At 41.6% G+C, this 12,038-nt stretch overlaps 2 protein-coding genes across 3 annotated transcripts; one reads left to right on the top strand and one right to left on the bottom strand.

Annotated features, from left to right (window-relative positions):
* The first annotated feature begins 200 nt into the window (after positions 1-200).
* Positions 201-3,596, top strand: LOC123054940 (receptor-like protein 13). Its single transcript, XM_044478817.1, has 5 exons — positions 201-312; positions 647-799; positions 878-1,084; positions 1,196-1,411; positions 1,522-3,596. Exons 1-5 carry the CDS (start codon positions 201-203, stop codon positions 3,594-3,596), a joined length of 2,763 nt encoding a protein of 920 aa, XP_044334752.1.
* A 416-nt stretch (positions 3,597-4,012) lies between these two features.
* On the bottom strand, positions 4,013-9,223 carry LOC123054941 (BRAP2 RING ZnF UBP domain-containing protein 1). 2 transcript variants are annotated; one of them, XM_044478819.1, is made up of 12 exons: positions 8,801-9,223; positions 8,607-8,722; positions 8,418-8,526; positions 8,186-8,300; positions 7,500-7,597; positions 6,681-6,796; positions 5,812-6,049; positions 5,666-5,719; positions 5,363-5,506; positions 5,206-5,270; positions 4,646-4,700; positions 4,013-4,542 (listed from the first exon to the last, which is right to left on the bottom strand). In XM_044478819.1, the coding sequence occupies exons 1-12, from the start codon at positions 9,206-9,208 to the stop codon at positions 4,387-4,389; spliced, it is 1,674 nt and encodes a 557-aa protein (XP_044334754.1). In that variant the 5' UTR covers positions 9,209-9,223; the 3' UTR covers positions 4,013-4,386. The 2 variants fall into 2 exon arrangements, with proteins under 2 accessions (XP_044334754.1, XP_044334753.1); XM_044478818.1 differs by lacking the exon at positions 4,013-4,542 and having other exon boundaries at positions 4,646-4,845; positions 8,801-9,195.
* Positions 9,224-12,038: the final 2,815 nt, after the last annotated feature.

The following is a 12,038-nucleotide window of genomic DNA, read 5'->3' as shown; positions in this document are numbered from 1 at the left end:
AACTGACCGCCTGTGCCAAGCCGTACTCCTTGTCTCGTATTCCTGACATGTTCTTGTCTACAGTTAGTACCAAGAAGCTAGCGAAAGATAAAAGCCAAGCATGCAGAACTGTAAATCTCACCATTTCTCTCCCAAAGTCTAGCTACCTAAATGTACAGGAGAAGGAAAAGCTTATTATCAGATATGGTTAGCTGCTTGCCATGGGGATCATTGTCTTTGGCGTTGTTTCTCTTGTTACAGTCCATGTTTCACTTGTCCTCTGGCTGCTTCCTGGAGGAGAGGGCTTCTCTACTGGACATCCGGTCTTCTCTGGTAAGAGCGCATTCCCTGAGTGCGCTTGATTCATGGGGGGAGGATGGTGATGACTGCTGCTCGTGGGAGCGCGTGAAATGCGACGATACAACACAGCGGGTGTCTCATCTCAACCTTTCCTCTGTATATGTAACTAATTCAGAAGAGAGTTGGCATCTAAACTCGACGGTGTTTTCTGCATTACATGAACTTCAATACCTTGATCTGTCATACAATTATCCATGTTCGCTAGCCTTGGAAGGTACATTTGTACTCCAAATTCTCCTTTTCTTTTAGAACAATATGTATGTGCGGTGACTTATTTTCATTGTTGTACAAACTAAAACACCTGCATGTTTGCTTGGACTAGCCAAGCTTCGATATCTCGATTTCAGTAACAGTGCATGGGGACGGGGGTTCCCAGAATTTATTGGGCAAATTGTTTCACTAGAAGTCTTAGTTCTCGACGGTAACCACATGACCGGAGGTCTTCCAAGCGCAGGTACAGATTTGTGCTTAATTATATAGTAGAATACTAAGGTAGACGTCAAAGTTGCATATTCATAAACTCGTCTCGCATGCCTACACACATTGCAGCTATTGAGAATGAGCATGTATTGGAATAGCTTGAACGGAAGCCTCCCGGCATCGCTATTTGCACTTCCTCACCTAAAGATCCTAGATCTCTCCCTTAATGACTTCGATGGGCATATTCCAATAAGCTCATTCTCGGGTCCAATGTCACTTGAAGTCCTAGATCTCAGTTTTAATCGCCTCAACGGAACTCTCTCAGGTAAAAATATCTATCTTACATTAAAAAATGAGACATCGTGTTTCATACTTCAATCTCCCTACTTTAATTTTGTGCCACCTGTACTAACTGTACTACTTACATGCATCACAGCCTTTAAAAACATCAGGAACTTGCATTTGGTTAGCAACCTATTCAGCGGATCCCTCCCTGTGTCAATATTTTCACTTCCTCATCTGAAGTTCCTAGATCTCTCATATAATGAATTCGAGGGAGATTTCCCTATTCATTTATCTTCGGAACCAGTTCCACTTGAAGTCTTACATCTTGAACATAATAAGCTGAGTGGAGCTCTTCCGAATGTACAAGGTGCTCCTACAGTCCTCCTATAATGAGCATTTCCTGCTTATATCAGTAAAGATGGTGTCACCATTGTTTTCTATGAGTAATTATTAATACATGATTTGGTACTTCTGCAGCATTTGAAATCCTCAAGAACCTACGAGAGTTGTATTTGAGTTCCAACCAATTCAGCGGAAACATTCCAAAATTCTTGTTCTCGCTTCCACATATCGAACGGTTGAACCTCTCGACGAATTTGCTCGGAGGACAAATTCTTATAAATTCATCTTCGGATCTTTCATTGTCCCTTAAGAGTCTTCGGTTTTCCCAAAATAATTTGAGTGGTAAACTTTCTTTCATTTGGCTTCAAAACCTCACAAAGCTAGAAGAGATAGACCTTTCAGGCAATGGTAACCTAGTTATTGACATCAATATTCCTGGATGGACACCTTCATTCCAATTGAAACAGTTAGTGCTCTCTGGCTGTGACCTTAACAAGAACATTATTGCAGAACCACATTTTTTACTCACACAGCATCATTTAGAGGTGCTTGATTTGTCCAGCAATAACTTGTCAGGCAGCATGCCCAATTGGTTGTTTACAGAGGAAACAAAACTACAACAACTATATCTTGGGAATAACTCGTTAACTGGATCGCTAGACCCAATATGGCATGCCCAATCTTTCCTCACGGATATCAACATAGCCATGAACCATATCACAGGACAGTTGCCGGCCAACCTCAGCTCAATGTTTCCAAATTTGTCTGATCTAGATTTGTCTAGTAACGACTTGTTTGGGCACATACCAACGCCAATGTGTGAGATCAGCTCCATGACATTTTTAGACCTATCAAACAACAAACTTTCTGGGGAGGTTCCAGCTTGTGTTTTTACTAATTATCCCGGGCTATCCACCTTGAAGGTCTCGAACAACAGGCTTGGTGGTCCGATTTTTGGTGGGATGAATAATCTGTCCAATATAAAGAAATTGTGCTTGGATGGTAACAAATTTACAGGGACATTGCCTCGTGATCTGGCAGCATATTCTCTAAATGTCATTGATTTGCATGATAACGAGCTGTCTGGCGAACTCGATACATCATTTTGGAGTATGTCTTCTTTGGTGGCCCTGAATCTTGCTGACAACCATATAACAGGCAAATTTGATCAACACATCTGTGACTTCACAAGAATTCGCCTTTTAGATCTGTCGCGCAACAACCTTACAGGGTCTGTACCAGACAGTTGCTTCATAGTGCTGAATTTTCTTAAACTTACAGGGAACTCTTTATCTGGCGATATGTCTTTTGCCCTTTTCAACACATCAAGTCTAATTGCTTTGGATATCAGACACAATCAGTTCACGGGCAACCTAAATTGGGTACATTATCTTGACAACATTAGGCTACTTTTGTTGGGCGGAAATAAGTTTGAAGGGCAGATCACTCCAAACCTGTGCAGACTCATGTACTTGAGGATACTTGATTTTTCTCATAACAAGCTTTCAGGCTTGCTACCAGCATGTATTGGTAATATATCTTTCAAAGGTGTTACAGATGATCAAATTTTGCAGCCAGTCCTTATTAGTGGACTTCTTATTTCTGACATCCAGGCCGCTTACTATGACTTATTAGTAGACTTCACCTTTACTACCAAAGGGAATCTCTACACGTACGGACGCAGTTTCTTTGTTTCGATGTCAGGGATTGACCTGTCTGTAAACATGCTGGATGGAGAAATTCCTTGGGAGCTTGGAAATCTGAGCCATATCAAATCCCTGAACCTGTCCAACAATTTATTTGTTGGTCCAATCCCAATGACCTTTGGCGGCATGGAGGAAATAGAAAGCTTGGACCTCTCCCACAATGAGCTGAGCGGACCAATACCTTGGCAGTTAACCCAGTTATCATCATTGGGGGCATTCTCTGTGGCATACAACAACTTGTCAGGATGCATACCAAACTATGGACAGCTCAGCTCATTCAACATGGACAGCTACCTAGCCAACACCAACCTTCACAACATTACTCAGGGGAATACCTGTGCTGCTCCCGGTCTAGATCCTGCTGCGGGGAAAGATGTGGAAGAGACACCCAGTGACCCAGTTCTATATGTGGTCACAGCTGCTGGCTTTGTGTTGGCATTTTGGGCCACTATTGGATTCTCGTTTTGCCATCCTTACGGAAGATCTGTAATGCTCAAGTTGTAGTGCTTGAGCCAAACATCCGTACTACAGTCATGTACTATAATCTTTAAATGTAAGATCCACTGAGCTTCCTTAAGTTTCTTTCTGGCTCTAATGTAACCTACTCTACTTTGTAACTGATGTACTATTTCTTAAAGAGAATGTATCAGACCCTTTACATATGCAGCAAATAATGGAGGTTCATGCAGTCATGCTGGCAAAGTCGCCACTAATTCATTCTCTTGCTTGTTCTTGATGACCTTTCACCCTTTTCCAGAATCTGATCCTATGGCCAGTGGCACCAGCATACCTCCTTTGCAATCATCAGCCGCTCCGCTATTTTTAAACTTTTTGCTAAAAAATATTTTATCACTCTAATAGTCTGTAAAAAGGAATTTATCTAAACATCGACATTTAGGTACTTATAAAAGCAAAACATATTGGACAAAATGTCATTTATTGACAGTGCTTGTGCAATAACACATCCTTACGGAAGATCTGAAATGCTCGAGCTGTAGTGCTTGAACAATTACAAATTGCAAGTTATGTAATGCAAAACAGTATTACAGTTATGTAGGTGCATTCCTGAAATTACTTTCTGGGTACGTAACATAATTGTATTTTGTATCAGATTCTACTTTTTCTTGCTGAGAGTATCAGATGAACTTGATTAGCACAGTGAGAAAAACTGCAATGAAACTACAATGAAAGAGTGACCTTGCGCTTCTCACACAAGGTCAGAAGTTAACATGCAGAATCTTAGCATATATAACAACTGGTGAAGATTCATGCATTCATACTAGCAAAGTCGCCACTAATTCCTTCTCTTGCTTGTTCTTGACGACCTTTTACCCTTTCCAGAATCTGATTCCATGGCCAGTGGCACCAGCATACCTCCTTTGAGATCATCAGCATGTGAACTCTTCGCAATAGACTTTTGTAACTTAATGGAATATCTGAAGTCTTTTATCTGCATGGATTATATAGGACATGTTAACGAATGCCCCTAGTACTGAAACCCACCTCCAGATATTATAGCTTTTACACGAAACAGCAATGAAAAATATAGGCACCTGTTCTTCCAGGTCAAGAATCGTATCATCTTTCAGCTTCAACTGTGCTCTCTCCCTGTGAATGCAGAATCATCAAAAAAGGATACAGGAAAATTGTGGCATTTTAGAATGGAATAGATATCTATACCAATATAAAAAGACCCAAAGGGGCAGATCCAATTAATCTCGGCCATCAAATCATGTCAATCCAACGACCTATACTGCTTCAATGTCGAGCGCTCAACACGTTTAGCATGCAGTTAATTTCATGCCAAATAATATAATGCTAATCACATAATAACATGCAAATAATATCCTACTTAATATCCGCATGCACTTAATATACTTCCAAATTAACGTGCATTGCACGTACACATTGACTAGTGAAAGGAGAATATTCAAACAACCTCTAAATAAGACTGAACATGACAGATGACATAATGTATATAGTTCAGCAAATCACTTCAAGTATTTATGTTCATAATGTGCCCCCAAAAATGCATTATTTGACTTCTTTCACATGACACATCTTGAATGTTGCACGGCTACTACCATTTTCAGGTGGGAAGATCAAAACATACCTTTCCTCTATTCCTTTTACTGTCTGGCGCCATATATCCTGGCTCTTCGTGAGTTTTTCATTCATCTACAGGAGAAGGCATAGGACATCGGTTGCATCAATAGGCAAACTGGTTGTACAGTATAACGGAAAAGGCAGCGTGATTTAAATAAGCTCACTTCAGCAACTTTCTTTTTCTCCAACATTGTATTTTCAAGCTTAAGTTGCAGCTCTTGAAGCTTATCATTTATAGTTTTATCCACGGCAACAGAAATATGGTGTTCCCTTTCTTTCTTAGCATCTGACAAAAGAGCTTCGTAATACTGTCAATATGAACAAACACAAGCATATAATTGGATCAGAATAGTACATAACTATAACAAAATTTATCTCCAAGAAAAACTATATGAGAAGCTCTAGAACAATACAATGGATAGTGACCATACAAAAAAAATAGTCCTACAAAGGAAAGAGCACTGCACCTCTCGCTGAGTTTCAAGTTGGCTTGCTAAAAGACGATTGTATTCATCCACAATCTGTTAAGAAAAGCAGGGCACATGATTTTGAGGAACAAGAATACCAAGAAGGTGTTACAGAGAATCAAAACAAAGAAACTTAAATCTCTTACTGTGTCCGCTTTGCTGCTAAACATAACTCCACCCATATCTGAGTCATCGTGCATGCAGTTTACACAGTTGTCCCCGGGATACGAACTGAACTTAGCATGCTTTACATCGCTTTTTGAGTGATTGAGTCGATGGACATAACTGTCACCAACATAATCCCAAACACGCTGAGTTTCCAAATCGAGAGAATAGCAGTGCTGAGTGCCTTTCCAGTGCCTGATTGAATGCCCTTCTTTATACCTATAAACGGCAAATTAATAAAGTGAAGGTTGATTTGGGCTGTTGACAAAAGTAGAATTAATCATATATTTAACCTCTGACATAGTTTTTTCTTTAAATAATCATGTTAAATGCTTCAAAATACCGCATAGCAGAGCGACTATGGCTTCTGAACATCTGATGAAAGAGGTCAAAAGGAAATAACTATTACTACATAAAAGACACGTATCAGGGAGTCTAGGAGAAATAAAAGCGATGATATAGTTAAGTTTCATGTTAAATGCTTTGAAATAGCACATAGCAGAGTGACTATTAGTTCTGAACTTCTGATGAGAAAAGGTCAAAAGGAAATAACTACTACTACATAAAAGACATGTATCAGGTAGTCTGGGAGAAATAGAAGTGATGATATAGTAAAGTTCCGATGTAGGTTTCCTACTTTTACTACATATAAAAGCCACATATTAGGGAGTCTGGGAGTAGTACAAGTGATGATATAGTTAAGCTCCAATGTAGGTTTCCTTTCTTCCTAACTTCTACTGAGTGCGCCAGTACAGCATATTATGTAAACGTGTGAAATGCTTAAGCATTCCTGCCATAGTAGGATGACTACGAGTTCTGGTACACTTTCAGTCAGTCGGTGTTAGCATACCTTCCGCATCCAACAAAACCACATATCACACAGATCCAGAGGTTTTCAGAGGTCTGGCAAACAGAACATGTAGGATTTGTAGGAGCTTCAGACAGCTTCTGACAGAACTGACAAACCTGAAATGGAAACAACAATAAATAAAGGCAAACTACGATGGAACCCAATACACAGAAAATTTAACGCTACACATACATGTGGTTATAGTGTTGGAAACTTGCAATTGATGTTTGTGTCTATGAAGCAGCATTTACTCGTTTGGAATTTTATGATCTAGTCAATTGAAGTGAAAATCAATATGTAACTTGGATAATTAAATTCAAACAGCTGGCAATAACATTCAATACTCTATACCAGGTAAAAATATATTCATATGAGCACTAGACACAAGGTTTAATATTGAAGTCAATATGTATCTTAGATAATTAGATTCAAACAGTTGGTGTGAACATTCAAAACTCTATACCGAGTGAAATTTATTCTTATGAGCAACAGACACAAAGTTTAATATTTAACACTGCAAATACCCCTGAACCTCAGTAGGTTCCGAGTGCCCAAGAGTACAAACAAAGCCCAATGTGATATCAGTCACCCGATGACTGCACATTCGACATTGCTATGGAATTTTTTTTACTTCACTAACCAGTCCTACTGAAGAATATTAAAAGTGAAGCATGAGAAGATTTATATAAAATGAGTAATGGCAACCCAGATGTAGTGTAATGACAAAACAAGAAAAGATGACTTCCATCTGAAACAAAGTGATTCCTAGTTTCCCCGTTAGCACGCAATGAAACAGTAATGAAGAAGAACCTTCCTTACCGGACAAGATGAACTGACCCACATTGAAACGCACGAACACTGGAAAGAATGGTCACAATTAGTAGCCCCAATTCCGCTGATGTCTTGATCCAACCTTTCTGAATCACACACAAAAGATAGTCAAGGAACAGACTGGTCATGTAATACCTTACACTAGATACATAACTAAAGTGACGAGCAAAAAATTCTAAAAATTGAAGATGAGGAAATGGAATATTAGTAGATCTAATAATTATATGATTTCCAAACTGTAGCCAGAAAACAAGTGGGTGTATCTGTGGATGGTTACAGTTAAGCAACAGAAATGCATGCATAAGCCATTATATTTTACCCCACAGACACAGTTCTGCAATTTGATAGAAACTACATGGTAGCTTAAAAGGTTGCCTCCAGAAGCTGTCTGTAAGAGAGAAACAGCATGAAAATTGATTTGCCTAATATTGTGGGCTGCCCTTAAAATAAGGTAATCTGGATTTTGTGAGGGTAAAAACTCCACAGAGATGTAAATTTGATGTTTGCAGATGGTATTTCTGAGAAATAAAAGTGCCTAATCTTTTTATTAGATTATTATTACAACTGGGGTTTTCTCAAGCAATGCGGCCATAATCAGAAGTACACTTTGCACGAAGTTCATATCCAATGTTAACACAATACTAAGCTTGTGTGTATGCCTAAAAGGAGCTCACCTATGCAAACAGGACAAGTCGGAAGCTCGGTAGATCCAACCGGTGGGGTGACGGCCAACTCAGTGGATGATGTGTATTGCACAGCAACTATAAACAGAACATGGCACACCTCTACCTGCGCCATGGAACAGCAAGCACATTTTCAAAATTTAGCAGCAGTAGTGCACAAGATCAATAAGCCAACTACACAAGATCAATAAACCAACCAAGACCAAGTTGACAATCTCACAACCTCTGTGGACGAGAACCTCCAGCCATTGAGGTCCAGGTAAAATCCATCGGCACTCTTCTGATCCTCAAACTCCACAAGCACGCTGTACCGGTCCTCCACCCCATCGTCGCTACGATCATGACGGCGCATACAAAGTGTCATACGACCATAATCAAATGCAATCAACTCTAAATGGGTCTGGAAATTCACCTGATGACACGGATCTCAGAGGCGTGCTCGACGTAGGGGCCGCAGAAGCGGACGAAGTCGTCTGGCGTGAGGCGGGTTGGGACGGCGAGCACCAGGAGGCGCGTGCCGCGCCATGACTGCCGAGTGAGGGGAAACAAGGCGTGAGCACGCGCCAAAACGAACAAATTAGTAAGAAATCAAGGCGGGGTCGTTACCGGGAGCAGAGAGTCGCAGGGGAGCGGTGCGGCGGTGGGGCCGGAGGAGGAGGAAGAGGGGGTGGCGGTGGCGGCGACGGCGGAGGCGTAGGAGGAAGAGGAGCGATAGAGGTGGAGGATGCCGCGGGTGTGGTGGATCCTAGGGTTCCGTGCGGGCGCGGCGGAGGTCACGCCGGGCAGCTCGAGAGGACTTGTGGCGGATGTAGCGGAGGGGAGAGGGTTGCTGGAGCGCGGGGAGATGGGATTGGATGCGGCTGTGCCGCCGGCGGCGGAGCTGCTGGTGCCCACATCGTCGGCGGCGGCGACGGTGAGGGCGGCGAGGGCGTCGGGCAACTCGACGGACTGGATTCGAAGGCTGAACATGTTTTGGTTTGCTGGGAGTTTCGGTCGTGTCTGGGGCATTTTCATCTGAAAATAATAATCCGATCTGGTTTTTTAAATCCGATTTGTTATTTATAAGCTGTCTGACAAAATGTTATTTTTAAATTAATCAAGTTGCACGCCGTGATGCCTAAAATCTTCAACAAACTTGCGCATAATTTTTTTGCGAAGCGCGTCCATTGAGGCATACCATGGAAATAGGACTCCCAAGTCTCCAACGTTGAGACGCTTTTACATAGGTTCGGGGATAGAGAAGTAGTAGGGAGAGACGGACACCAAAAGCTAAATTAGATTGATCGTTATCAATCATGTCTTACAAAATTCCTGGGAGGCGGATTAATATTTCTCTGTACCTAACTAACTTCGCTCGGTCTCAATCTGGTTAGGAGAGCACCCAGGCGACTAGGGTTTTGCTGGCCCGTCGCCGACCGCCTCCTTGGCGGCGGCGCGGCTGCCGGCGATTGTTGTCCCATGATGGCGTGGTTCGACGTCGTGGCTGTCTCTCATTATGTGTGTGTTAGGAGGTCTTGGTTGTCTCCGTGAAAGGTCTCCCATAGTAGATGTGTCTCTCTACTCCGTCGTCTTGATTGAAGGAGTATATGTTGTGTATGAGTTTATGATTTCAACGAGGAGAAGTTGAGTTCCAATCAATATCACGCTGATGAAACTTTTTAGTTGGAATTGCCGTGGTCTCCTCCAGGACGCAGCTGTGAGGGCCCTTCTTAATGTTAAATCTCAAAGGAAACCTGATGTTCTTTTTCTGTAGGAAACACATTTGGATGATTATCCGACAGATTGCTTGATGATGAGGTTGAAGATGGATCATAAAGAAGTCATCCATAGTGATGGACGAAGTGGTGGTATGTTACTGTTATGGAAGAAAGATGTCAATATTTCGTTGCGGTTTAAGTTAGACAAGTTTATTGATGTCTTGGTGGACTCTGGGATAGATGATGTATGGATGTTCACGGGCATGTACGGCGAGCCAAACTGGGCAGAAAAGCATCAAACCTGGCAAACGTTGCGTGATCTGAACACTACTGGGAACTTACCATGGTTGATAATGGGGGATCTGCATGAAGTCTTATACTCCTTTGAAAAGGAGGGGGTAACCTTAGGCCCTAGAGATTTTTGAATATGTTTCGTGAAGCACTAAATGATTGTAATTTAGAGGACTTTGGCTTCATTGGTGACAAATTTACATGAAAAAGAGGGAACATCGGAGAGAGGCTGGACAGGGCATTGACGAATGAATCATGGAACAATAAGTTTGGAGATGTTGTCTTTTAACAAATCTAGAACAACGGATCTGATCATCGTCCTATCATCATATGTATGTCAGAGGGAGGCGTAACTGATACAAATATATCAGCCATTCTTCGCTTCGAAGCCCGATGGTTGAAAGAGGACAGATTCAGAGATGTGGTTCAGGACGCTTGGGATCGTGCGGATCCGCAAGTACAGGGGGCGGGACTAGCAGAAAAATTGAACTTCGTTCATGATCAGCTGCACCGTTGGGACAAAGCAGTCTTGAAAAGCCCCAAGCGCAAGTTGGGAACTATGTAGAAGGAACTTGAGAAAATAACCCGTATGGATTTAAATGAAACTAACTTGGCAAAGCAAAAGGAATTATCGGAAGGAATTGAAAAGCTTCTTGAGCAAGAGGAGGTATACTGATCTCAACGTAGTAGGCTCAATTGGCTGAAGTTTGGGACCGAAACACCACATTTTTCCAAAACTATGCTAGCATGAGGCATCACAGAAATAAAGATTAAGAAATTGAAGGACGACCAAGGAATTTGGCAAGAGGGGATGCTCAGTTAAATCCTTTGGTTTCAAATTACTTCACGAACTTGTTCACCTCGGAGGTAGATGATGTTGATCCTACTTTACTAGAGAAGGTGGTGCCACGGGTGAACCAGGCGATGAACGATAACCTGAACCAACCCTACTCAGCTGAAGACGTGAAACATGCTCTTTTTCTATTGGGGATTTAAAGGCCCCTCGTAAGGACGGTCTTCATGCGGTGTTCTTAAAAAAATGTTGGAACATTTTGGGAGACTATTACAGAAGAGGTGTTCCAAACAATTAATCAAAAGGTTATTCCTGAAGGTTGGAACGATACTACTATCATTCCCATTCTGAAAATAGATTATCCAGAGAAGGTAACGCAATACAGGCCTATTAGTTTATGCACTGTTTTATATAAAATTATTCCTAAGATGATTGCCATTTGGTTGAAGAGAATATTGGATGAAGTTATTGATACGTCCATTTTGCATCATGTTTTCTTACTGTTATTTATAATGTTTTTACCCATAATAATGCTTTTTGGAGTAATTCTAATGCCTTTTCTCTCATAATTTGCAAGGTACACACCAAGAGGAAGAATTCCGGCAGCTGGAAATCTGGACCTGAAAAAGCTACGTCAGGCTACCTATTCTGCACAACTCCAAACAAGCTGAAACTTCACGAAGATTTTTTATGGAATATTTAAGAATTATTGGAGTCAATAAGTAGCAGAGGGGGGCCACCAGGTGGGCACAACCCACCTAGGCGCGCCAGGCAGCCAGGCGTGCCCTGGTGGGTTGTAGCCCCCTGCGCCCACCTCTGGTGCCCATCTTTTGGTATATAAGTCATTTTTACCTAGAAAAAATCGAGAGAAGACTTTCGGGGCGGAGCGCCGCCGTCTCGAGGCGGAATTTGGTGGAAGATTATATGTTCAGATCCATGATGCTATTTAATACTCCTCTGATCATGAGCATGTTTATTATTTGTGAGTAGTTACTTTCGCTCTTGAGGTCACGGGATAAATCATGTTGCAAGTAATCATGTGAATTTGATATGTGTTTGATAT

Source organism: Triticum aestivum, chromosome 2D (genome assembly GCF_018294505.1).
Source record: "Triticum aestivum cultivar Chinese Spring chromosome 2D, IWGSC CS RefSeq v2.1, whole genome shotgun sequence".
Lineage (NCBI taxonomy): Eukaryota > Viridiplantae > Streptophyta > Magnoliopsida > Poales > Poaceae > Triticum > Triticum aestivum.
This window is presented reverse-complemented; position numbering and strand designations above follow the sequence as displayed.